Source organism: Lontra canadensis, unplaced genomic scaffold, assembly GCF_010015895.1.
Source record: "Lontra canadensis isolate GAN:19392208 unplaced genomic scaffold, GSC_riverotter_1.0 scaffold153, whole genome shotgun sequence".
Classification (NCBI taxonomy): Eukaryota; Metazoa; Chordata; class Mammalia; order Carnivora; family Mustelidae; genus Lontra; species Lontra canadensis.
In genome coordinates this window covers 1,677,015-1,701,631 of record NW_022631147.1, presented here as the reverse complement: position 1 = coordinate 1,701,631, position 24,617 = coordinate 1,677,015, and the positions used below count along the sequence as shown (strand labels likewise).

At 45.2% G+C, this 24,617-nt stretch overlaps 1 protein-coding gene across 46 annotated transcripts in view; it reads right to left on the bottom strand.

Annotated features, from left to right (window-relative positions):
- CACNA1C (calcium voltage-gated channel subunit alpha1 C) overlaps positions 1–24,617 on the bottom strand; it is a 708,196-nt gene that overhangs the window by 163,566 nt on the left and 520,013 nt on the right. For 24 of the 46 annotated variants that reach the window (XM_032844463.1, XM_032844462.1, XM_032844471.1 and 21 more), the window contains exons 8-9: positions 22,055–22,158; positions 13,836–14,008 (exon numbers count right to left, since the gene is read on the bottom strand). In XM_032844463.1, coding sequence (XP_032700354.1) covers positions 13,836–14,008; positions 22,055–22,158 — 277 coding nt within the window. Of the gene's footprint in view, positions 1–13,835; positions 14,009–21,644; positions 21,749–22,054; positions 22,159–22,493; positions 22,498–24,617 lie in introns of those variants that run through there. The other 22 variants (XM_032844469.1, XM_032844490.1, XM_032844460.1 and 19 more) reach the window with 2 other exon arrangements.

Here is a 24,617-nt window from a genome sequence, read left to right as displayed (position 1 = left end):
ACTGAGTGGGGCCCGGAAGCTTGGGTGGTCTCTATTTTTCAGGGTCCTCTGAGCCACTGCAACACATGGGACTGTCCCCACCCAAAACTATTATCCTTTTAGGAGAGAAAGGGGAGGGCCACTCATCTCACATTGTGTGTACCCTCAACTCCCCCTTGATTGGGGACTGCATAGATTAATGTGATCATGGAAGTTATAACTGATGAAAATGATCATATACCATCTGAGAGGCTCAAGAAGAAGTTCTATAATTTTTACTAAGGCTTGGGATCTTCCTGGTGAAAACCAAGGCCCTTTGCCTGGTTGTCGGCAAATGACCACTGCAACTTTCATAGTCCCTGCGGAATGGCAGAACAGGCTGCAGGTCGAGGGGCCTAGGACCCTCTACCATTTGCTTTACTTTTCATGCCAAGCAGAGGCTCTCCTCTCAGGTGATGGGGTGATCTTTTTCTCTGCCTCTGCTGGGCACAGCAAACATCACACCAAGCTTTGAGTCATATCAGCTTACCAAAGCAAGTAATAATAAATATAATGAGACTCCAATTCTGAGTATTTCTGACAAGAAAGGGGTCCTCAATTTTTTCTTTCTTGTGTGTGTGTGTGTGTGTGTGTGTATGTCTGTATCTATATGTCTGTGTTGCTATTTTCAGAGAATTTTGTTAACATAATAACTGGCCTGATATGAGATACCATTATCATATCTCACGAGTCATTGAAATGAGATATAACGGTTGGACAGGCTGATTTGAAGCTTGGAATTGGTAAGGTAAACAAAGGCTTTTCCCCTTAAAGCCAGCCTGTCAAGCATATAATTAAGGCTTTCCACCTCATCAGTAAGTCATTGAGAACAGATCTATTATGTCACACCCAACCAAAGAACAGACAAGTTTCAGGGCCGTTGTAATAATTCTTTAACAGCTTTGAGCCCATGTTTATATTTTCTCTTGACCTCTAATCTTGGACTGTTTGTGTTCCCGAGTATGAGCCGCTGTGAAGTCCTGTGCTTGGATTAAGTTATGCAAAACCAGCTTTATGTTGGCAAATTATTTTTAGAGCATGATTTAGGGAGCATCAAAGGCATTTTTTTTTTGTCTAGACATTTAAAAAATATCTTCATACCCATATCTTTTTGTAAAAAATAAAAATAAGACAAATTAACACCAAAGAAACTTGTCAAAATTCAAATGTGTATTTTTGGAAAGGACAAACTTTAACTTACTTTCATCAAAGTTCTGTCTTAGTGAATCACCCTTGCAGATCTTTGCTGGGGGTAGTTTTGGTCAGTCTGATGAACTAATATGAATTAAGTCTCTGTTGCCAGGAGTATGTATTTGCATGAATCTAAATAAATGGCTAAATCTTTCTTTCTCTTCCTTTTTTTTTTTCTTCCTAGGCCATCTGGAGATATCACCTGGAATAAGACATTCGACTCTCTCTCTGGTCTTCTTCGGTGACCTTTGCAGAGACCATTCATTCATGAGCTATATTTTGGGAATCAGGTCTTCTGGGCAAACACATTTTTCTTGCTCATCCTCCCCTTTGAGGAGGGTTGGTGCTGAGTGTCATGATTCATGTGGGTCCTGCTGGAGGATCCAAACTGGGGGCAGGAGGAGGAAAGTTTGGACTTTCCAGTGAAGTCCAAGTTTAGGATTGAAATCAGGTGCTTGGAAATGAACAACACTGCTTGTTCTATTCTGGGAGGCCTTTGCCCAGTTCCCACTATGTTACCCTTGAGCACATTCTGTGGTCTGCCCTGGGAGTGTTGATACCTGCACGCATCTTTGAGAGAAAGTAAGTTTGTGAACACCATGAGTGGGGAGAAAATCTACCCTTTGCTGTCTTCAGAAAACAAGCCAGTCTTAGAGGAGATAGAGCCCTATAGAAATAATCCAGATGCTTCTTTTAGCCCCCAGGGCACTTAATAGGTACATAAGGCGTGACAGGACACTGTGTGGTTCTACCTGGAGGCTAGGAGAGAGACTCAGTGACTGGGACACCCCTGTGTGCCCTGGGGCTTTAGGATTCTGTGATTTTCTGATTGTGCTGGAGCCATCCACTTGACTTGAGAAGGAATCCAGGGTCTATATAGGGACACAGAAAGGTCACTGCAATGGACTGAATGTTTGTGTTGCCCCAAATCTGTATGTTGAAACCCTAATCCCAGTGTGGTGGTATTGGAGGTGGGCCTTTGGGAAGTCATTAGATCATGAGTATAGAGCCTTTAAGATGGGGATTAGTGGCCTCAAAAGAAGGGGTCAGGGAGATGGCTTGTGCTCTTTTTACCACATGAGGACACAGCAAGAAGATAGCCCTTTATAAACAGGAAGAGGACCCTCCAAGAACTTGACCATGCTGGCACTCTGATCTTGGACTTCTAACCTCCAGAACTATGAGAAATAAATGTCTCTTGTTGAATCCAGGCAGTCTATGGGAATTTGTTCTAGCAGACCAGATGGAGGCAGGAATAATACTTAACTGGCCCAGTCTTCCCTGTTCCAGCTTTCCCTTTCCCCACTGCCTGCAGCCCAGCCTAGCACTGACATGTTGCCTTCTGGATTTAAGAGTTCCATCCATCTTCCCAAGGGACCACCTTTCTACTGAGCAGCTCCCTTAGGGTGATTCTCTGTTGTTCTGACCAGGCTCCAGTCCCGTCCCACTAACCACGAGGCTTAAACACAAAGTGATCACAATGATTAATAGCCCGGCACTTACAGCAGGTACTATAGTTATTTAAGAGGATGAAATCTTTCCTATTATATGGGAGCATAAATCTCTTCTGGAAACACTGTAGTTATCACCAGAGGCATGTGCATTTCCATTTGATGAAGTAATCCTGAAGGATGGAGCTATCAAAGCCCTATGTTTGGGGTTGTTACTCAACCTTTTTTTTTCATAAGCCACTTAATCATAAGGGCAGGGATTAAATGGGGTAGAGTCACTTGAATTCTACATGTGGCACCTGTCAAGGGAAAGGCACTGTTTGTTGGTGTGTTTAGTCATGGATAGAAACAGGAGTGGAAAGCAGCGGCCAAGGACTGACAGACCTCCCAGACAAGATAAACCAGCTCCCAGTGGGGAGTCCTTTAGGGGGGGCAGGTCACCGCTGTAACCCCTCCACCATCCCTGGGTCTGGAAAAGCACAGGGAATATTTTCCAAAGGCTTCTTGGTTGGCTAACCCCCAGGACTCTCCTAGTGGATGCAGGCGACTGGTGGAAGGCCATCTTTGCAAACCATTCTCCTTCTTTGATCCTCATTTTGGCCGTATTGGCCCCTGAAATGACTGATCTCCCTGCTTCCAGCTTCTCTCTCCCTACAACCATTGGTTCCCATCAAGGTTGGAGTGGCTTTTCCACAGTGACCTCTGCTTAAGTCTCTTGGGTGGTTCTTCCTTATTCACAGGATAAGGTCTATATCTGAAGCCCTCTAGGACCAGGGCTGTCTTCCTTCTTGGCTCAATCTTTGGTTTCTCCCCATGCACCCTAAAGTAACATTTTTTTCCTTCCTCCTCCTCCTCTTCTCCTCCCACCTCCAGTTACTTGCCTCTATCCTTGATATATATGGCTCCCTCAGCTTACAATGCCCTTTTTTTTTTACCCTTTTGGCCTTCTGAACTGTTCCCAGTTTTTGGGAGGGCACAGCCTCTGCCCTGTGTTCACCCAACCCCAGTTGTTCTTCCCCCTTCCCTCCCCTCTACTCCAGCACTTAGCTAGGCTAGGTTTTCTAGCCCCTGGAAGCTAGCTGGAGCTGAGAAATATTCTGGTCAATGAGGTGAGGATGGGAGCCATGCCCACACTCCTATGTCTGGCCATCACATTCCCTCTCCCTTCCCTCTGCTGCTGGCCTGATGCAGAGGGCCCATGGAGGCCTCTGAGGCCCAGGGGCTGGTAGAACTGTGAGCAGGAAGACCTGGTTCCCAAAGTCTGTATGGAGACGAACTTCCCCTCCTACCAACACCAAACCCACACTGAACTGTGGAGCAAGAAGTAACCTTCACTGTGTCAGGTGCCAGACACAATTTGGAGGTTGCTTATGACAATGATTAGCCCATCCTGACTGACACGGCACCCCTTCAGAATCATTCCCTGGGTAGAAAGCCCCATCCATCCCCTTTCAAATGCCACTCCTTTGCCTCCATATTTCTCCATTACCTTGTCCATTCCTTCAACTCATTGCTATGACCTGCTTGTGCATCTGTCTCCTTCACTAGGCTGTAAGTCCCCTTAAGACCCTGCCTGTGTTTTTTCGTCTTGATATTCTGAATGGCAGAGGTCATTTTGGAGGTCTCCTCCAAACTCTTCTGCTACTGCAAGGCCAGAAATCTCAGTGTCTGTCCCCCTTGCCCTGGCCTCCCATGCCATGTGCCCTGATGATGGAAATGTAGTCTGTAGCTTATCTCCCTCCATCAACAGATGAGGATTTTCTACCGCAGCAAGGAATGACAGAGGCAGGAGCTGTCACTCCTTCTCCTTCACTACCAGCCGTCTGACAGGTAATATATCTTGATGTGACATGGGGCTTTTATCTCCCAGTGCTTATGTGGAAGTAAGGGAGGGGTGGGTGTTGGGAGCCAAGGGCAACTGTACTGTGGGTTGTTTTGTTTGGGGGCCGAACACTGGTTTTCGGAGAAAATGGATCAAAGGGAAATTTAGTGATTCATCTCCCCTTTGATCTTTTGCTGAGCTACTTCCAGCTCTCAGGTGTGTCGATCTGTTTGCAAAGCCCCAAATTAAAATCAAATAAGGGCACCTACCCTGGGCGAGCCTGAGTGGGCAGATCCATTGGTCAAAGGGTTTTGTGGCTTCAGGTAGGTGAAAAGCCTTCTTCGAAAACACCACATATGAACTCCTCACTGTGAGGCTGTCCCTGGCCAGAGATTATTCTTCTGGGCCCCCACCATGCCAAGGTTCCTGGGATTGTTGGAGGCTTGGAAGGGATGGCCCTGCAGCACTGCACAATCCTGCATTATCATAGGAAAACCATATCACAGCCTTCATGGGGTTTGCCAAGGAAGGAGAGTGGATGATCACTGAGTTAGAACACCCCGTTCCTGAACCATTCTGGTGGCACTCTCTTTTAATCAAGTCCAAAAGGGTCCCTGAACTGAAAGAAACTCTGATAGGTCATATGATTCATGTTTTCTTTTAAACAAGACTGTCTCTTAAACCATTCCAAATGTTTTTTTTTTTTTTTAAAGATGAAACATATTTTATTTTAAGTAGGTTCAATGCCCAGCATGGGGCTTGAACTCATGACCCTCAGATCAAGAGTTATGTGCTCTACCGACTGAGCCAGGTGGGTACGACCTGCCCCACGAGATGGATAGTTTTTGATCTCAAGTTAACTTATTTGTTTTTGTTTTTGTTTTTGATTTTTGCTTGAACAAGATAATGTCACCACTTCCTTTCATGTTTCAAATGTAGTTCTTATAAAAATAAAGCTAATCTTTTCTCTTTCTTTAAAAATCAAACTCATGCCCCTTTTTGTTAACATTAAAGATCAGTTTTCCCTGCCACTGTTTTCCCTCTACAGCCCTCCCCCTCCTTCTTTTCTCTGCCCATCTTGCTTTGCCCATTAGACTGAAGGTGATCAGTGCTACTGATTTGCTACAGAACAAAGCATACTCTGGCCTCCCAGGAGGGTTAGCTGGCCCTCTTCTAGATCCCTTCTGGTTGGAGGAAGAGGACAGCCCTCATATCACTGAGGGGAGGGACTATGGTATAAGGAGTATATAGGAGTATAAAGGAGTATAGTACAGAGTCAGCAGAACTGGGATCAAGGCCTACCTAGCTGAGGTTGGGCAACGCACAAGCTATGTGACATGAACAAGTGAATTTCTCCAAGCCTCAGTTTTCCCATCGATAAAATGAGGATGGGAGTATCGACATAAGATTATCGTGGGGAGGGTTAAGTGAGATAATCTATGTCTTTCCTATCTTGCATGCAAGGAAAAGACATGTCCCCTTATCATGCCCTTTCCCTTGTCTTGCCTCTATCAGGAGAACCCATGAAGGGCTGGTATGTGTCTGCTATCCAATCTCAGAACCCAAAAGCACAAGCTGCAGAACAATGACTCCCCCTCAGGAATTCTCCCCCTTGATCTATTGACCACCCAGCTTTCTCTTTCAGTGGGTCTAGAATTCTAGCTCCTTCCAGCTGTTCTTCTAGGCCCACTTCCTCAGCCCCTGACTCACTTCTACCCACATTGTCAATGATGGTACATTTTCCGAGGGTCTATTGTGACTAGACAAAGGGTATTTGGCTAAGTAAGTAGAGACATAAAACCTTAATATTCTTGATCTACAGAGCTGGGTTTGATTCAATTCAGTTCAATATTTTTTGGAGGAGGGAAGTCTCTTAAATATGAATCACTGTCCTGGATGCTAAGTGGGACAGCGAGTAAGAAGTTGGGAAAGCATAGTGTTTGCCTCCTGAAGGTTTTTTGTACAACAAGAGGGCTGGGCCATCTGTTGACACCAGCGAGGCGGGGCAGAGGTCAAGAGTATCTGGCACTGCCTGTCGTGAGACAGAGAGTCTAGGAGGACTGAGAGAGTCTGGGAGGACTGGGCAGGGTCGGGGCAGGTGAGGAGGAGAATGTATGTCAGGCAGAGATGCATGGAAGTCCAGAAGCGAGGAAGTAGCAGGCCTATCTGAAAAACAAGAGTAGTCTGGTTTTGCTGAAGGGGAGTAGGGAGTGATATATTAAAGCTGTTGGCTGGGATAGATCTGAGGTGCTGAGAATACAGGGGGAAAAGGCTTGGGCTTTATTCTGCAGCTGTGGAGAGTCATTGAGAGCTTCTGAGCAGGAGACTGACCTGCTCTAGAAGTATGAATCCTGCTCTACCAAGCAGGGTGTGTGGTAGTTTCCCAGGTGGTTACTACCTTGAGGCAGAGGTGCGGTAAGAAGGGGAGAGAGAGAGTCAGGGGATTTCGGTGGGGTAGGGGGACCACCTAAGGTCTGGTGGCTGACTGAATGGAGGAAGGATCACAGAAGAAGAGGAGGGAGGAGAAAGAGGGAGGAAGAAGTCGTAGCCCAGTAGCTGGTTGCTTGGAGGGTGGCGAAGCTGCTGAGACAGAAGAGGGCTCAGAAGACACTAGTTTGGGCTGAGACCCTGCCTGGAAGGCAGAGGGTGCTGTCCCCCAGGCGCTGGAGAAGAAGTGGGTCTTCCAAGCTCTGGGGCCCCACTGAGGACTCCTGGTCTTGCTCAGTTCTTCAAGAGCTAACAGCCTCTTTGCTCTGCCCCTGTGGGGTACATGGTTGGCCAGTGCTCCCAGGAAAACAGCTCTCACTTGTCCCCTTGCCATGGCAGGAGCGGTCTGGTGGCTCGGTGGGTGATCCTTTGTCTCTGGGAAACCTCAGCGTTGCCTAGCAAGTGCCTGGCTGTGTGCTTGCTGCCATGGGCGTTTAGGCAGTAAAGGCTAAACCAAAACAAAGGCAGGTGTCTAAAAATGTGTAAGAAACTGTTTTTTTTGGCATGTTTCTCAGCTAGTGTTGACTCTATTCCTTACCATTTGTTTTCTGGAGCTAGTTGCGTGTAACTGTGTTGGGGCATGAGCCTGCCTCATTCTCCTTCTTGTGGCATCCCCATGGAGCCCTGGGCTCTGCAATGGTGCAGCCAGCTTCCTTCTGTCTTGAGAAGGTGCTATGAACTGGGAGTCTCCCTGAGTGGGTGGGGGGTGGAGTGTTGGAAAGACTGCACAGGGGCCTCCTGAGCGGGAACAGAGCCCTTACTAACTTATGATGTCACAGACCAGTTGGGTACCCTTACGCTGACCTAAGGCTGTATGGGCAGGCCATCAAATACTGTTAAAATGCTATGTAGCTTTTTCTTCTCCATTCCTCCAAGAGCCTACAGCCGCCATTCACTGAGAAGGCTTTCATGGTCTCCCAACAGGTCCAGGTCAGCAAGCTTTACCCCCAAACTGGTTTTGCTTTAAGAACTTTATGGCTGATCCATGAGATTGGCACACCTGACTTGTCCCTGCATAGTCGATGCCACCCCTCTAGTAGCTCTCCACAGCTCCCCCGGCTGGGACAAGAACACGCTTCAGGGCCAGAGTCTGCTCCAAAAGCAGACGTGCTACCTTTGGGAAGGCCCACCTGGGCCTCTGTGATGACATGATCCCCCACGTGAGGTAATGCATACAATCCTGGGTCCAGAAGCCCCACGCAGGGGTACTGATTAATACAAGAGCCAGAAGAATCCATGAATGAGTCTCACAGTGGAGCCCCAGTGTATAGTGGTTCCTACTAGTGGCCAGCGTCTTCAGGGAACAGCCCTCCATCATTTCTCAAGAGCATTCCACACCTTCCCATGACGTGGCAATCTTCCTACTTTGCCACTGTCCTTGCTTATGGGGGTTCTGTGCCCTTCTGCCTGGTTTCAAATGGCATTTGGCAAAACTGGAGAGTGATTCGGAGCTAGTAGGGAGCACTTGGAGAGGGAATCATCAGTGATGCCAAAAGACAGTCACTCTGAGGGGACAGAATGGGGAAGCTACTCAAGTCTGGTGATGGTCTGAGCTTCTCTGCTCAGGGCAGGAAAGAACACGCTTGACCCAAGCCTGCTTATGCAGAGGGACTCACAAATTCTTGTAAGTCCCTTGGCTTCTACACACACTAATATTTCCAAGGCTTGGGGCTTTGTCAGGGAGGAGGGGCAGAAGGCGAATTAAGGGCGGCTGGCTGAGGACCTCACAGTGTGGTTTAGCAGGCATGCAAAAAGGGGAAGAAACCCCAGGGCCATGGGAGCCCCTAAGGAGGGTTAGGGAGGGTTTTTGCCCAGAACTGTCTGACAAGGCTTCTGTGAGAAGCTCCACAGTGTGGTAGAATGAGTCTCATATGGATAATCATGGGACCTGGGTCCGAGTCCTGCCCTTGTTAATAACCCACTCAGGTGAATTATTGTTCCTGTGTTGGATTCTGGTTTCCGCACCTTATCTCTAAGGCCACATTCTGACACTAAAGTTTTAGGGCCCCAGTTAGGACCAGTGGGAGTTAACACAGGGGACAAGAGATCTCTGGGGTCTGCATGGAGTCTGCTTTCACTGAGAGGCATGCGGTCAGGTCCTCTAACACATGGTAACTAAAGGGAGCAAGCTGAGAAGGGAATCAAGGAAAAGACAGTTGTTAGTGTTTCTTCTCATGATTGCAGAGCCAGATCCTTGGTGGGATTCTGTCACAGAAATCCAGATGCCTGGCAACCCCTGACCACAAGTCAAGTCCGGGGTAAATGCTGATTTCACTGATGAAAATGTAAAACAAAAGGAAAGGTTGGAATAATGATACACATGCCCTTGACACGTATATAATGTAAATCAGTGATATTCAGATTACTGCTCTCAAGCCACACGGGGCCCTTTTGTGGGCAACCTGCAGCTCTCATAAGCCCTCAAATTTCTGTATTTCAATAATCCACTACCCTAGACTCTGCGGGGCACAGAGCTGTCACGCGGCTTCGTCAGCTAATGATGATTGCCAAAGTGGCTCCCGTGTCACATAACTGAACACCATGGGCGTAAATATTTAATCCTGCTTATCTATGTGGAAATTCAATGTTTTGGTCCTACCGTCTGTCTGTCTTTTATAGGCTCATCCACATAAATGTCTGTCTTAGACTGCAAGCATTAGAGGTCTGCAAGTGCATTTAAATTGTCTTAATGGCACGATAGAGACACTCTCATATGGATAGATATTTAATACGTGCAGTTTTTTGATCCTGAGGAGGAAAAAGAGAGAAGAAATTTCTGACTTTCTCTCTTTCTCTATGGCTTCTCTCTCTCTAATGACTGGCCTTCTGTCCGATTTGACATTGAAGCTGGGAAATGGGTCCAGCCCTTGGAGCACCGTGTCTCTCTTGATGACAGTGGGTTCCGTGTCCGTGATAGTTTTGTAAGTGGTGCCTTCACAAGGGAGTCTTCTTGCCGCTTGGAGGGGGAGTAGTGAGGGGGAGGGTTCCACATTACCCCAGTCTTTACCCAGGAGGAGTAGAGCTTGGAGGCCAAGACCCATGCGTCTGCCTGCTTTGGAGGTATCAAAAATGCAAAGTGCACAAGCATGACTTTTGCTTGCTTCTATTCTTTTTGGCACCAAAATAGCTCTTGAGTGTCATTTTCTCCTTTTCCCAAGGCTGTCTGAAGCCAATTGCAGAGGCAATGGCTAGTACTGAAATGACTCAAGATTGAGAGAGAATGCAAGGCTGGCTTGTAGATATAGGCAGGCTGGTTTGCATGAATCTCTTCCTCTCCTCTTTCTTTAGATGGCTCACAGCTAGACCACGTGTGTCACAATAACAGGAGGTCTGCCAACAATGCCTGATACCATCCTGTGAAGTATCTAGACCCAAGAGACTCATGAAAGAAGACTCTCATTTGCCCTCCAGCTTTGAACCTCACCATTTCACCCAGTGGTGGCCTCCACATTGCTAAGCCCATTGACCAGCTTTTAGTACTCACCCAGCTTGGCCTCAGGGCAGCACAGACCCTCCCCCTCTTTTCCTCCTGTCTGTCTGTCTGACCATACCTTTTTAAGTCTCCCTTGTTGGTTCTTCTTCATCACTCTTGTCTCCAAACATCACTGGGACTCAGGTTCTTAGGCTGTGTCTCACTTCTGTCTACACTATACCCTACTATCACAGCTGGGTGAATATTGACTCCGCAAATTATAATTCTGCCCAGGCTTTTCCACAGACTCAGATTTATCCCAGTTGCACACTCAACATCTCCACTTGGAAGTCCAATGGAAATTTTAAACCTAAAGGTCCAAGATGGTTTTCCGGATACTCCCGCCCTGACATCTTTTCCTGTCATCATCTTCCCTAAATCAATAAATGATGATTCAGCTCTTACTACTGCTGAGGACAATTGCCTTGGGATCTCCTTGAATTCTCTGTCTCTCACATCCCATATCTGATATGCCAGCAAATGAGACTATTCTGGAGCCTGACCCACCACGTCGTGTTACCAGCATAAGGCAGCACCATCTCCCAGGGCAGTAGCCTATCTGGCTCCCTGCATAACCCTTGTTCACTTCCACTTCATTCTGCACGTGGCAGCTGGGGGGATCCTGTCATATATAGGCTGTGTCACTTCTCAGCTTGAAACCACCAGGGGCTTCTTGGCTCACCTCTAGTAAAAGTCCAAATTCTTACAATGATTTTCATGATCTACTCTTGGTTAACCTTGAACCTCATCTCCTACCACTGTCCCTGTTATTCACTCCTACCTGGTCACATTAGCCTCCCTTCTGTTTCTATGTCCACCATCCTCCTACCTTGACGCCTTTGCATGGGCTAGTCCCTCTGCCCAGAATGCTCTTTTCCCAAATATCTATGTTTCATTTCCTTATTGTCTTCAAGTCTTAATTCAAATGCTACCTCCACAGTGAGGTATTTACTGGCCACCTCTCAACACTTCTGTCTTCATAGTACTTGTCATTTTGTCATTATCTGACATACTATTTAATTTATTGTCCATCTCCCCACTAGAATATAATTTCCACGAGGGCAAGGAAGTTTGACTATTTTGTTCACTGCTATATCCCCAGTGCCTAAAACAATGACTGGCACAGAGTTGCCCTTAGTTGATCGATGGTTGGAGGGAAGGAAGAAAGAACGAACTAGAATATATTTTTGCATATAATTTTACTGGCCACATTGTTTGTTCTGATAACTTAAAGAAATGCTTCCCTACTATGTCCTTTTACTCTGTTGTCTTCCCAACCCCTGTTCCTTCAACTTCTTCAGTGATTTTGTAGGTTTGCCTAGAAAAAAATGAGTCATTGGATCCCCTCTTGATAAGCCCAGATACCACAGAATGTGCCATTGAACTTCCCTTGCGCTGGAGCCAACTCTGGGTCACCGGTGTGTCTAGTAAGGGCTGATGGGGATTCTGCCTGGAAGTTGCCAGAACCATCGATGAAGAGTGACAATACCCTTTCTCCCTTAAAAGGCTACTTAATTTTGGAACTGCAAAGAACTGGCAAATATACTAAACTGTAATCTTTGAGCAATTTCAAAGGCCAAGATATTACTTTGAGACACACATGTAATTTGTAGCAGCACTTCTCCTCTTGTATTTGTTTTGAAGGGCAAATTATGAAGTTCTGAAGAAGAGAATATAGTTCTGAAGCCATAGACTTGCCTTTCCTACAGATCTGTTAGGTTGCCAATTCCTTAATAATTTAATCACATCAACTCTGCTTGTAATTGGAATTCTCCAATAGACAGTCTTTTGGACCCGTTTTCTGGCTCCATTCCTAAGTTTCTCACATTCACTTCACTGCAAGTGTTATTTTTTTTACTCTCTATATCTTGCTTTTTTGAGTACTTATTCCCTTGCCCCATCCCCTTGAACTGTTCCACCATCAACTCCACAACTAAAGGAGCTAGGCTCCCATTCCATCCTCCCAGGACAGACTGATTGAGGACAAGAAGCAGACTCAAAAGTGTCCTCCAGCCATGTGGTGAGAGACACAAGAGCCACCGGAGTCTGATTTCTTCTGTATTTGGGCTTATGAAAATGAGGCAGAGACCCTGTCCATTGGGGTATGCAGTTCAGTATGCTCTTCCTAAAGCTTAGCCAGCAGTGTGGGCAAATGGGACTTGTCAATGTGGTCTGCTCTAGCAGCAGACAATACTCCATGCTGGAAACTCCCTGAAATTTATTCACTTAATGGGCAAGGCAAGGAAGCAGCATACTTCTCCTTGGAAGCTCTGGCTTTAGCCAGAGAACAGAATAACTATACATCTCTTGGATGGCAATTAATTGCCAAGTGAGTAGGGGATACTGCACATTTTAAATAACACAGTAAGAAGCATGCTCATCACCATTAATCATGAGTTAGGGGCTTCACCCCGACTTAAGGTGAAGAGAGGAGCCAAGATGCCAATTCCTGTGCCTTAGAGGTAAGCTTCTCTGTTACTCACAGGCAAATTTATTTATTCACCATACCATTCAGTCCACAAACGAATCAACTACTCCACAGTACCATCAACAGTATAATATAAGCTGCCAGGCATTTTTCCAGAAAGACCCTCAAATGGCATCATTGTTCACTGTTACAATCCATCAAAGGTGCTGTCTTTGAACTTGCAAAACTACTTAGTAGAGCATAAAGGTCTCCTTAGGTTATTAAATTATGTTGTTATGAGTCTCTTGTTGTTTGTGTGTTTTAATTTTGTATTTGTACCTTGAGCAGAATTATCAGAAAGGGAACAGTTGATAGATGTATTAAATCAGTCTTTGAAATGAGGGAGCAGAGATTTTGTTCTCTATTCACATCTTTGACTATCTTCTTCCCTCTTCCCTCCACCTGCTCCTTCTCCCAGATTCCCAATTAGAACTCAGTTACTAATGAGCAGAAACACACAGAACCCAACTGGGGAGTTTGAACACAATGGACATAATGCCTGCTAATAAGGACAAGAAACTAAACTCATATCTTTATATATGTGTGTTAGGATATATGTGTATATACATTCCTACACAATAGGACATTAATACTCTAATGGGAAGACCATAATCTGCCTCCTGCCCAAAAAGATGAGCCTGGAGGAGGATGTATGATTTAAAAAAAAAAAAAAAAAGAGTCCACCTTAGCAAAACCTCAACCGTCTTTTAGAATCTTTCTAAAAGGAATATGAAGCTTTACAGATCAACAACAATTATGTCACATCTGTGACGAATTTCTTTAAGTAGAGATGATTGTCATCAATGCATCGAATATTGCTCCAGCAAGACAAACTATAAGGACAAGTTGGTTATAGACAGTCTTGCTGTTCTGGCCCCTGCCTCCTCCCTCTCCCGGAACCTAACCCAAGACAGAAAGACTGCTCACTGTTTCGGGGCTTTTCCTCATCCATGCCTTCATCCTCGTTCTCGGGGTCAATGTCCTCTGCCTGGGTGATCCAGTCCAGGTAGCCCTTCAGGTCCTCTTCTAGCTGCTGCTTCTCTCGAAGCTTCTGGAAATCTCCCCGAGCCTTGGCCTTCTCCCTCTCTTTGGAAAACTCTCTGGGGAGTGAGAGCAGAGGGGCAGGGCAGCATACAAGAAGGAGGAAGGCCAGGTGGGCGGATGGAGAGATGGAGATAAGAGAAAACAAAGGGATTAATTTCTTCACACCAAGAGACCCGCCCACCTGTCCCAGCTCTCCACAGACAGCCTTCTCTCCTCATCCCAGGCTTTGTCTCTATTCTCACATAAACAGAAAGTCACCAAAGCAGACATTCCTGACGCAGGCCAACAGAGTACAAAGGGATGGATGAAGTCCATTTCCCTCATTCTTGGATCACAGTCATGGCCTTTGCCTTTTAATAACAACTATTCTCCCGTGACCCAGAAACCCCTTTCAAACGGTCACTAAAACCCCTCCATGACAGTTAGGGACTGTGCACTTTCATTCCTGCTGGAACTGGATGGCCACTGGAAAACCTCAAAGTATGTCTGGGTGACAAAGGCGTTAAGGGCCGGTGGCATGCTGAAGCCCACTCACCCGCACTGGCTCCCAGGAGCCTACCACACATGGCTCTTTGCTGTTCTAGCTTCACTGATGTCTCCTTGTGGCTTGAAATTGGCCATGGTGGGAATATTTACACCATGAAAATTGGCAAATGCTATAAACGAGGGCTCCCCCCACCCCAAAAGCCAATTGGTAGATATTTACCACTGATTTAAGGCCCAGGAGGTTTAACCACCTCAACCTCTCTTCTCATTTCTAGAGTTTGTTTTGCCACTTTTAACATGCCTGGAAGGATTTCTAATCTAGAGAAAGTTCTTCCCCACAAGGAGACAAATGAGGACTCTAAACACAAGAAAATGTCCTGGGGGCTGCCCTTATAGTTAAAAAGAAATCTAATCAGGCTGGAAAAATACATAAAAGCAAGATGATATGAAAGTTAAATGATGCATTCAGTTTAAAACAATAATGGGTAGAAATTGCAATTGGATTGGGATTTGCTGGGAGAAAGGCCTATTGAAAAATTTCTGACAGAATGGTATTTCTTTCCTATTTTCTGATTCTGTCCTGATTTTCTCTCTGACTTCAAATTCACTTTCTGCTGGCAGCAGAATGTATTGATCAAGAAGGCTAGTTCTCAACTCTCAAAGCAAGTCTGTGTCTTTTCTTCCAAAATAGGTATATTAGGAGCATTTTGGTTTTTGATATTCACTTTATGGGAAATGGGCCCTCAGTGGTGTGTGTGCACACACATATGTGTGTATATATGTGTGTATGTGAGAGGGTAACATGCACTGGGCATCTTGGTTAATTCACAGAGACAGAATTCCTCCTTCTTTCACCAGTACAGGCCTCTTCAGGGCAGGAGGCTGCAGAAACCACCTTGAAGGAATTTCTTGAAAGGCACCTTAGAAGGAAGGATGCAGCAACAAGCCACAGGTAGACGAAAGCTCCTGAATCCATTCAGTCATTTCGGAACGGCTCTACCACCACCTCCATTTAGTATTTGCATTTTGCTTGTGTTGCTTAGGAGAGCACAGATTTTTAGACTTCACCATTTTTGTGGATAAAAAGGGGTTAGGACTGGGAGTGGTCTAGGGAATTTTTTAATTTGGAGATGTGGGGACTCTCAAGCTAATGAGTTTTCTTCAACTGCTGTCTTCATGATGCTCTGCTTTGGATGGAATTTTCTTCCTAAATTTGATTGAATCCAATTCTAATTGGATTGAACTTGCTCTTTCTCCGGCTTCCTGCCAACTGGCAGGTACCTTCATTTCCTTCCCAGGGAGTTTAATGCCAGGGAAAAGGCCAGATTGACAGCTCAGAATGAAGATGGAAGCTTTGCCTCACTTTGTTCCCTCCCTCCTTTTGCTGTTGGGGATGAGCATGGATAGATCCCCTACATCTGGTCATACCACCTGGCTGTAGACTTGCTCTCTGGAGACAGTCACTTTATACAGCAGTTCCTTCCCCATGCAAATTGATTCCAACAATTGTGCTTCCAAGACTTTCTCTGGACTTTCTGCCCACACACATTTGCATTCTCTATTTCTTTTCTGTGGAATGGGTTTGGGGTTGTCAGGAGACTGAATAACAGAAGGTTCACTTTAGCTCTTTTGGAATATTTCACAGAGGGTTAAGTTCTAGTTACAGAACAATGACCCATCCTTCTTCTGGAGTCAGGAGAATAGGGCTGGGATCAAACTGGAGTAGGAACAATTGACCCAGTCCTGTGTTATAGCATCTACCCTGTGGAATGAAAGCTCATCATCCACACCCTAAGACTCTGGGGAGCTAACATAAACATCTGTAAGGAGAAAAGAAAATGAGGTTGTATTCGGGGTGTGAAGGGAGTAGAGACAGGGTCAGATCTGAAGCCTTACTGGCTTCCACTGGCTCCAGTGGAATGAGGGGCATAACTTGGCTTGTGGCTGGACGGAAGGTGAGCCAAGGTTTCTTTTTCCAGACTCCACTCAGTAAGGGATTTGCTGGGTGGTGGTATCTGATTCTCTTTATCTTCTCGCCTGGATGCCAGCCATATGCCTGCTCTGGGGACTGAGCTAATGAAGACATGAAGCCCCAGCCTGACAGGCTGTGCTGGGCCCAGGGACCAGAGCTGGCTAGACATTCAGTCACAGCCATGGGATTTGTCATAAAGCAGGAACACAGCTCTTGCCAGCAATGGCCAACATGAAAAATGAGGGGTGGAATGGAGAGCTGGGGACCAGTCTCACTAATGTAAAGCATGCAGAGGGAGGTGTATGTAGAAAACCCAATCAATACAGAACGCTGGGGCTCTGGGCCCTCTGATGATCAACAGTCGATTCTTATTATTCATAGGTTCTGTATTTGCGAATTTGCTTACTCGCTAAAATTTATTTGTAACTCCCAGATCAATGTATGTGTACCTTTGTGGTCCTATGCAGACATGCAAAAAACTGGAGTCACATTCGCAGCTGAAGTTAAACACGGCAATACTCTGCCTTCTTGTTTCAGTTCTCATACTGTAAACAGTGTACTTTTTATGATCTCTTTAGTGCCATGTTTGTCACATCTCTGTGCTTTCTGTTGGTGGCTTTTCTGTTAAATAATAGTCCCCAAGCACAGTGCTGCAGTGCTGTCTAGAGTTCCTAAGTGCGAGAAGGTTGTGATGTGCCTTAGGGAAAAAGTACATGTGTCAGATAAACTCTGTTCAGGCATCAGTTAGAGTGCTGTTGGCCATGAGCTCATGTTAATGAATCAACAATATATATTAAATAAGATGCCTTTAAACAGAAACACACATAAAATAAGGTTGTGTATTGGTTGGTTGACACAAATGTTCTGACTAGAGGCTTCCAGGATCCTCGCATTTCTCCTGTATTTCTCCCAAGAGTCCAAGAGTAATGGCTTAGTATTCATTAATTCAGTGTTCATAGTGACCTCATAGACCATAACTACACAGATAATGAATGTGACTATCCATCCACAAAGAATGCATGTCCCGGCCTTTCTCTTGGATCCTTCTGGTCCCAGACATTGTGTCTTAACTACAGCGCCATGGTCCAGTTGTGTTTTCAGGTTGCAACATGCTTCATCACCAAGCCCCCTGTTGTTTTGGGGAGAGAGAAAAGCCCATCTCCTGGGAGGAAAGAAGACAGGAGAAAGAAGACTATCCACCTAAGAGATCCTGAGTTCCTTGTCTACTGAAGGCACATGTCTGATGTCCTCAGTTTGCAATCACTTAAAATAAAAAGTGACCAGATTCCAGAGTCTGGGGACTTTTACCTGACATAGCTTAAGTGCAATTTTGAGAATCTCATTGTCACTGCTGTAATTTTAGTAGGCTGGAGACTGAGATTTTTGGAGAGAAAAGCAAATATAATCCAATTCTTGTCTGTGCTAATACCAGTCCTGTGGTTTGTGAGGATCAATAGATAATGAACATGAAACCATTTTGAAAAAAATCAAGCAGAGAAAGTCAATTATCATATGGTTTCACTTACTTATGGAGCATAAGAAATAACATGGAGGACATTAGGAGAAGGAAAGGAAAAGTGAATTGGGGGAAATCAGAGGGGGAGATGAATCATGAGAGACTGTGGACTCTGAGAAACAAACAGGGTTTTGGAAGGGAGGGTGGTGGGCGGTTGGGTGAACCTGGTGGTAGGTATTAAGAAGGGCATGTTTCGCATGGAGCACTGGGTGTGATGCATAAACAATGAATCTTGGAACATTGAAAGAATAAAATAAAATTAAAAAAATCCATGCGATATATATGATTTACATTAACTCTCTCTGGCCTCGTGAGAAAGATGTTCTGAATACGTGAATGTTCCAGATAAAGGTGCCTAACTGTCTGGTGACCAAACTCTTGGAATGTTTACATTTTTCTTTATAGAGTGTCCTCTTTCCTTCATAAGTAGAACACTCTAGGCATAGTTTAACCTTTCCTTGGTGACTGAAGGACATAATTTATGAGGCTGTGTTACTGTGTTGGACTGTAAAATAGTATTGTCCTTAATTGGTGCGTGTAGGGTCTCAGGCCCCTCCAGTTCCAAAATGCTCCAAGGCTTTAGTTCTACTGGGCTGGTGTGGAGGGATGTCTGTTCTCTCTCAAGGACTATTAACATTTGCAGGGTTGCCAGCCCCCATGTTAAACAACCATGCCCTGCTGCAGCCTCCTGAGTGGGGGCTCTAGAGCTTTCTCTTGGGACTCTTTCTGTTCCCGGTGGCTGTTTCCAATAGCTGTCTCAAGGATTGCTTCTACCTTCCTCCCCATTCCTGTTGCTCCTCCTCATTGCACTTATTGCTCTTCACTTCCCCACTTCTTGACTCAGATTTAGGAACATGGGCTTAGCCAGTTAAATGGGTTTGGGGATTGGATCGTATCACATGGATGTTAAGGATAGAGGCTGTGGATTCACATTGCTTGGATTTAATCCTGGATCCTCCATTTTCACCTGTAAGGATTGAAGTGGTTTCCTCATCTGTACCTCTGTTTTCTTCTCTATAGAATGGAGATATAAATAGCACCTAGCTCATAGGATTGTTGTGAGCCTCGAATGAGTTATCCACCAAAAGCTCATGCACTGAGATTGCCATGGGGACTGGTTACTGTTAATGCTATCATTGGGACAGTGAATTTCGTGGAGCTCTGAGACTGTTTTGGATGCTTTTGGAAGGTTGGTTTAATCAAGTCTGACTGATGAATAAGCAATTTTGTTGCATTTTTGTGATGACTTTTATGATATTGTCCTGACTGATCAAGATGCTGACCCAAAACTGAAACCATGGCTACCACCATGTGGTTAGCCAACAAGAGGCTGATTCTAGGTTTTGTCACTGCATGGACCCAGTGCAGGCCATTCAGAGTGGCCAGCCCTTTTGACTGATTAAGAGGCCTCCTCAAACCAGGAAGGGGAGATGCCTACCAATCGACACTTCTCTGTCAGTGCAGAGGGTGCGCCCAGCAGCCAAGAAGCCTTGGAAGATGTTTTATCAGCAATTCCAGAACTGTGAGGAGCAGACTGCCTCTTTGGGACTGGGTCAGGGAAGGTGTCCTGCTATATGGACTCCAGAGCTCACAGTTCTGAGGTCTGAAAGCCTTAGTGTTCCTGTTCAGTCAATTCATGTTGGGAGTATTACCACATGACAAGTTTTGGGACTGAGTTGGTCCAAGACATGGTCTTTGAAACGATTTTTCTCCCACATCAGCAGCTGCTGCCGTTTGACTTCTCTGCCAGGAAGACAATTTTCCTTGGGGGGAGGCGGCAAGAATGACTGTGAGTAGATATCCTGCTTAAGAAGGGCCTTCATTGGCTAGTGCTGATTCTTCATTTTGGATTCCTGGGGGGAGTTTTACTTGCTTAGATTTGTTCCTAATTTCTGGGGGAAGAAAGTAGAATCACTTTTTTTTTTTTAAGGTTCAAAGCTTATATATTCAAAGCTTATCAAAGCCTTGTATATTCAATGGATGGTGATGGGAAGATGGAGTCCAGGCTCTGCCTGAGTTCTGGTCCTTGTTCTAATACTTAGAAGCACAATGACATCACCTAAACCTGGGCTCACTTTCCTCATCTTTAAAAGGAAAAGGTTGAGGATTTTATGCAATAATTCCAGTTATGATAGGCATCAAGTAAACAATAATCATTGTCATGATAGCACCATTATTGAGCACTTACTATATGCCAAGTATTTTACACAAACGCTCTCACTCTAATATCACAACAATCTATGAGTTGGTATTATTATCTTCATTTTTTTTTATGGTTAATTAAAGTTCAGGAGGGTGAAGTTGCCCAACATTATGCATCCAGCAAATGCAGAGCTGGGATATCCAAATTTGTCTTGAGTGGGAGTGAAGTTGGTTTTTTCAATGCTTTGATTCATATAAACACAGGAGCATTTTCTTGTGTTGTAACACAAAAATGAAAACCTTTATATCTTCCAGGCAGCTAATCAGGGGCTTATGTTATCCTGTTCATCATTTTTATCCCTGATGGAAGACCCTAGTTTCCTGTGTGGCCTTACCTTGGCAAAAGGCACGGTGTCATCAAAGTCCCTAACAGGCACCCACCATAGGAAGGAGAGGGTGGAAGCAGATTCTTCTCTTCACCAAATCCCAAGACTAAACCTGATGCTTTTGCATGGCATTAGGCTATGGCAGGAGATGGGAGGAGCTGTTCCCAGGTCATGTACTTAGTAAAAATTAAATGCAATCATTCCTGTCATGCCTGACTTTCTCCCAGCATTAATGTCCCTAGAGACATAGGAAAGGCTATTCAAAGCAGCTGACCTGTCTTGAGCAGGGCAGAAATAGATTGTCCCCCTCCCCCTTGGAGCAAAGGCAGCAGAGTAGGTCACCCATGAGCAGGTCATCAGGAGCATTTAGGTGTTAGGGCTTGGCATGGCTGGTGTGGACTTGTGAAAAAAAGGTAAGCTGAGGAAAGGCCCAGTGAGTCTTTGCAGTGTCAAGGTGGCCGTCCCCAGGGCAGCTAGATGGCCCAAACATATGCTATTTCTACCACTTTTTAACTTCATCAGAGCAAAGGCCAAAATTAGGCAAACTTTATACTTGTAGCCAAGTAGATACATTTAAAGGAAAGTATATTCCATCTCTATTCTCAAATAATCTATGGCTTTGAACAGCTAAGCACCATTTCCATTCAGAAAAAGGGCATACAAGACACGGACTGTAGAGTCTATGAATTAGAATCAAAGAAAATTTTATTTTTAGTTTGTATTTGTTAACTTATATTTTAAATAAAACCCTTATTATCCCAGTCCATTCAACAATGTGTAAAAGCTACCTTAAATCTTTACTGTTAGCCTGCCACAAACTGTAATCAGGCAAGTACCTATTGGCAAGGCAATCCCTACCGCCAAACCCTTTCAACTCAAGGCTCTCACCACACAGCTCCTCAGGTAGAAGGAGAAGCATCCTGCCTACCTACTTAGCTGCTTCAGGGTGGGAGGGGGTTGGATGAGCTAGGAGACAGGTGGACCTAAGAATCTCCTCGTGAAGCCCAAACCAACAGATTAATCCTTGTACATTTGATCTTCTGTCCAGCCAGGCCAAGGCCATTCACTTCAAGGCTCCCGAGGTGGCCTCTTATCCCAGGTTCATCAGAGCCAGAAAAAAGAATAAAGCCAGGAATAGCAGAAAGAGTAAATAAAATAAAATCAAGACCTTTTTCCTTGGTCCTGCTTACCCGCTAAGAACACCGAGAACCAAGTTAAGTACAAAAAATGACCCTATGATGATTAGTGTAACAAAATAGATCCAGGGCCAGTCCCTTCCTACGGCATCATTGACCTGGAAGAATGGAATGATAGTTAGTGAGGCACACTCAGCAGCCGAGCACGGCCAAGTGCCCATCACCGGCTCCTGAACACTGACCTAAGCAGTGCTGGGACCCGGGGATCCTCTAGGTGCAAATCAGAGGCCAAACAGACTGCCCAGACACTGGGTCAGAATCTGTGGTTGAATGGGGACTTTTTTTTTTCCTGGTTTTCCTGGCCTGTTAGGATCCCATCCCTGAGGACCCTGGTGATGGATATAGTGGGTCCTAGGACCTTGCTCGGCTGCATTGTAAAGAGTACATAGAAACAGTCAGCTTACCCGCTCAATACACCGAGAACCAGATTTAGAACGAAAAAGGATCCAAAGATGACCAGACTGACAAAATACACCCAGGGTAACTCATAGCCCATAGCGTCCTGCATCTGGAAAGATGAAGGCAGGTTAGGAAAGAGAGAGCAGAATGAGTTAAAGTGAGGAGGCAGGCAGGAAGGGTGTGGACAGAACTGGAGGAAACTGGCAGGTCTAAGCCAGGATCCACTGTCACCACTGGTACCATCGATATTCAAAATACTTCCCCATGATCCTGACCTGAACTCTAAATTCTGGCTCTCTCTGTTGTTTTATTTTCCAGAACCAGAAAACTTTCTTCAATGTTTTCACTTATCTAGTAAGGTGGGTCACCTAAAAAAGTGATTTCTTGAGCCTAGAGTGGTTTCAGGTCAGTTGGGTTTTTGTGGCATGGAGTCTTCCACTGCACCCAGGACAGCCTAACCTTGGTGTCAGGTGGGCCTTGGCTCTTCCTGAAGGAGCCGGACACCTAGAACCTTTGAAGGTGCGTGAGGAAGGAGAGCCCTTCCCAGGGGTTTTCCCGAGCTGGGCCTGGAATTTAGAAGCAAAACTGCAGTGTTTCACGAGCAGTCTGGGCCACGGACCAGGAAGGACTGTCGTTTTGGTTACTTATGCAGACAATAGTTCCTGACCTGCAAACATGTTTCCTATAGCCTGAAGACAGTGACCAGTACCTAACTGTATAATGGAGGCAGCCTCTGACAGGTGACAAACCCCTGCAGCAGCTGGAGGCAATGGTTTGCTGGGTCCAATGCTTTGGAGAACCACTACGCATTTCTTCCCTGGACTGTGTTCATTGACGTCAGTAGGGTACCCCGAAACTGGTCATGATGGGCAGAGTGGGCAAATGACATAGATCAGCCCCCTCTTTACCCTTTACCCTTAAGAACTGGTGGTTAAACATTTACCAGCACATAGATGGCTGGAGGGTAGGTGTAAACATGATGTGAAGTTACAGAGCACAATTTTTATCAAACAGGAAATTTGTTCTGATTTAGGCTTTCAAATTTATTTATTTTAATGCTTTCCAACTAGACTAAGCAGGATTTAGTCATATCTTTCTAAAATGAACCCCAACTTTGTCCTTGTGAAATTGCCTTACAGGATTCCAAATTCCTTATACAAGTTTCCCAAATGATTGATATTAGTGGATCTTTGAGTGTGGCCCTGACCTGTTTAGAAATGCACATACTTGGCCCTCCCTGAAACTATGTAGGTGGGCCCAATAACCCATGTTTTAGCAAGCCCTACAGCAAGTCGAGTCTGATGTTAAAGTTTGAGAACCACTGATTTACAGCTATTCTCCATAGCTCTCAACTTCAAATATAAGGACACGACAAATACCGTGATTCACTACCTGTCTCTGCTTTGTTACATGGCAGTGTTCCTTAAAGTGTGGTCTGAAGACCACAGTATCAGAATCATCTGGAAGAATTGTTAACGACACAGATTGCTCCCAAGTCAGTGAGCCTCATGACTCTGCACATTAATCACCCAGGGGATTCTAAAGCTAGGTGTCTCAAATGAGTTACATGTGGGCTGGGATAGTACCTTCCTCAACCCTTCTCAGGCTCCAAGAAACCTTACCCATGTGCCTGAGGATGCTGGACAAATACTACGTTCTCTGTGTGCTGTGAGTAAAGCAGGTTGAGAAGTGCCGCTCCCACCTAGTTTAACTGGTTTGAAGTGTTACACCCCGATAGGTTCTTTTCAAATCTAATACTATTTATCTGGGCTCACTATATTTTGGTTGAAGGAATCTACCAAATGCAGCCATAGCACAGAACACAAAAATTGTGTTCAGGGTTTGGGGGTCATTGGCTTGAACTGAGTCACTGAGCAAAAGAAGAGTTTCCAATGTAAGTCTACTTAACCATGTCGTAATTCAATTCAATTCAACAAGAATTTATTGAGCATTTCCATTCCCACATACTCTGCCATTTTTCACATGGTGCTTATCATTTTCCAATTCATTTATTACGTGTTTGTCTTCCATGCTAGAATGTAAGTTCCCTGAGGACAGGCAGTTTTGGTCTGGTTTGTTCACCAGACCAAATGCCAAAAACAGTGCCTCACATATGACAGGTACTCAGTAAATGTTGAGTGAATGAATGAACTTGTTATGTGCCAGGCACTGTGCTATGAATAGGAAGCCCATCCTAGCATGGGGATAGATTAAAAAAAAAAAAGGCAATTATAATGTGAGGTGGTAAATGAGGTTGTAGGAATAACTATAGAGGGTTCTAGAAGTGTAGGGGGAAGAGTGGCTGTCTGAGGCTTAGAAAAGCAAGCAACTGACAGACCAGGCAGTACTGGGTAAACCTTGCACCATAGGGCAATGAAGACAGGAGTGTAGGGGCAGATAGGAAGCCCAGAGGCCTTGTGATCCTGGGACAGAATTGGGGGTTTCCTAGGAAGTTGGCAATTACTAAAAATAGAACCCACAGCTGAAAACCCATTCTGGCTCTGGGATGGAGACTTTTCCCAGTGGCTGAGGGTGAAAATATTCAGAAAAACAGTGGTTGTTAGGAGA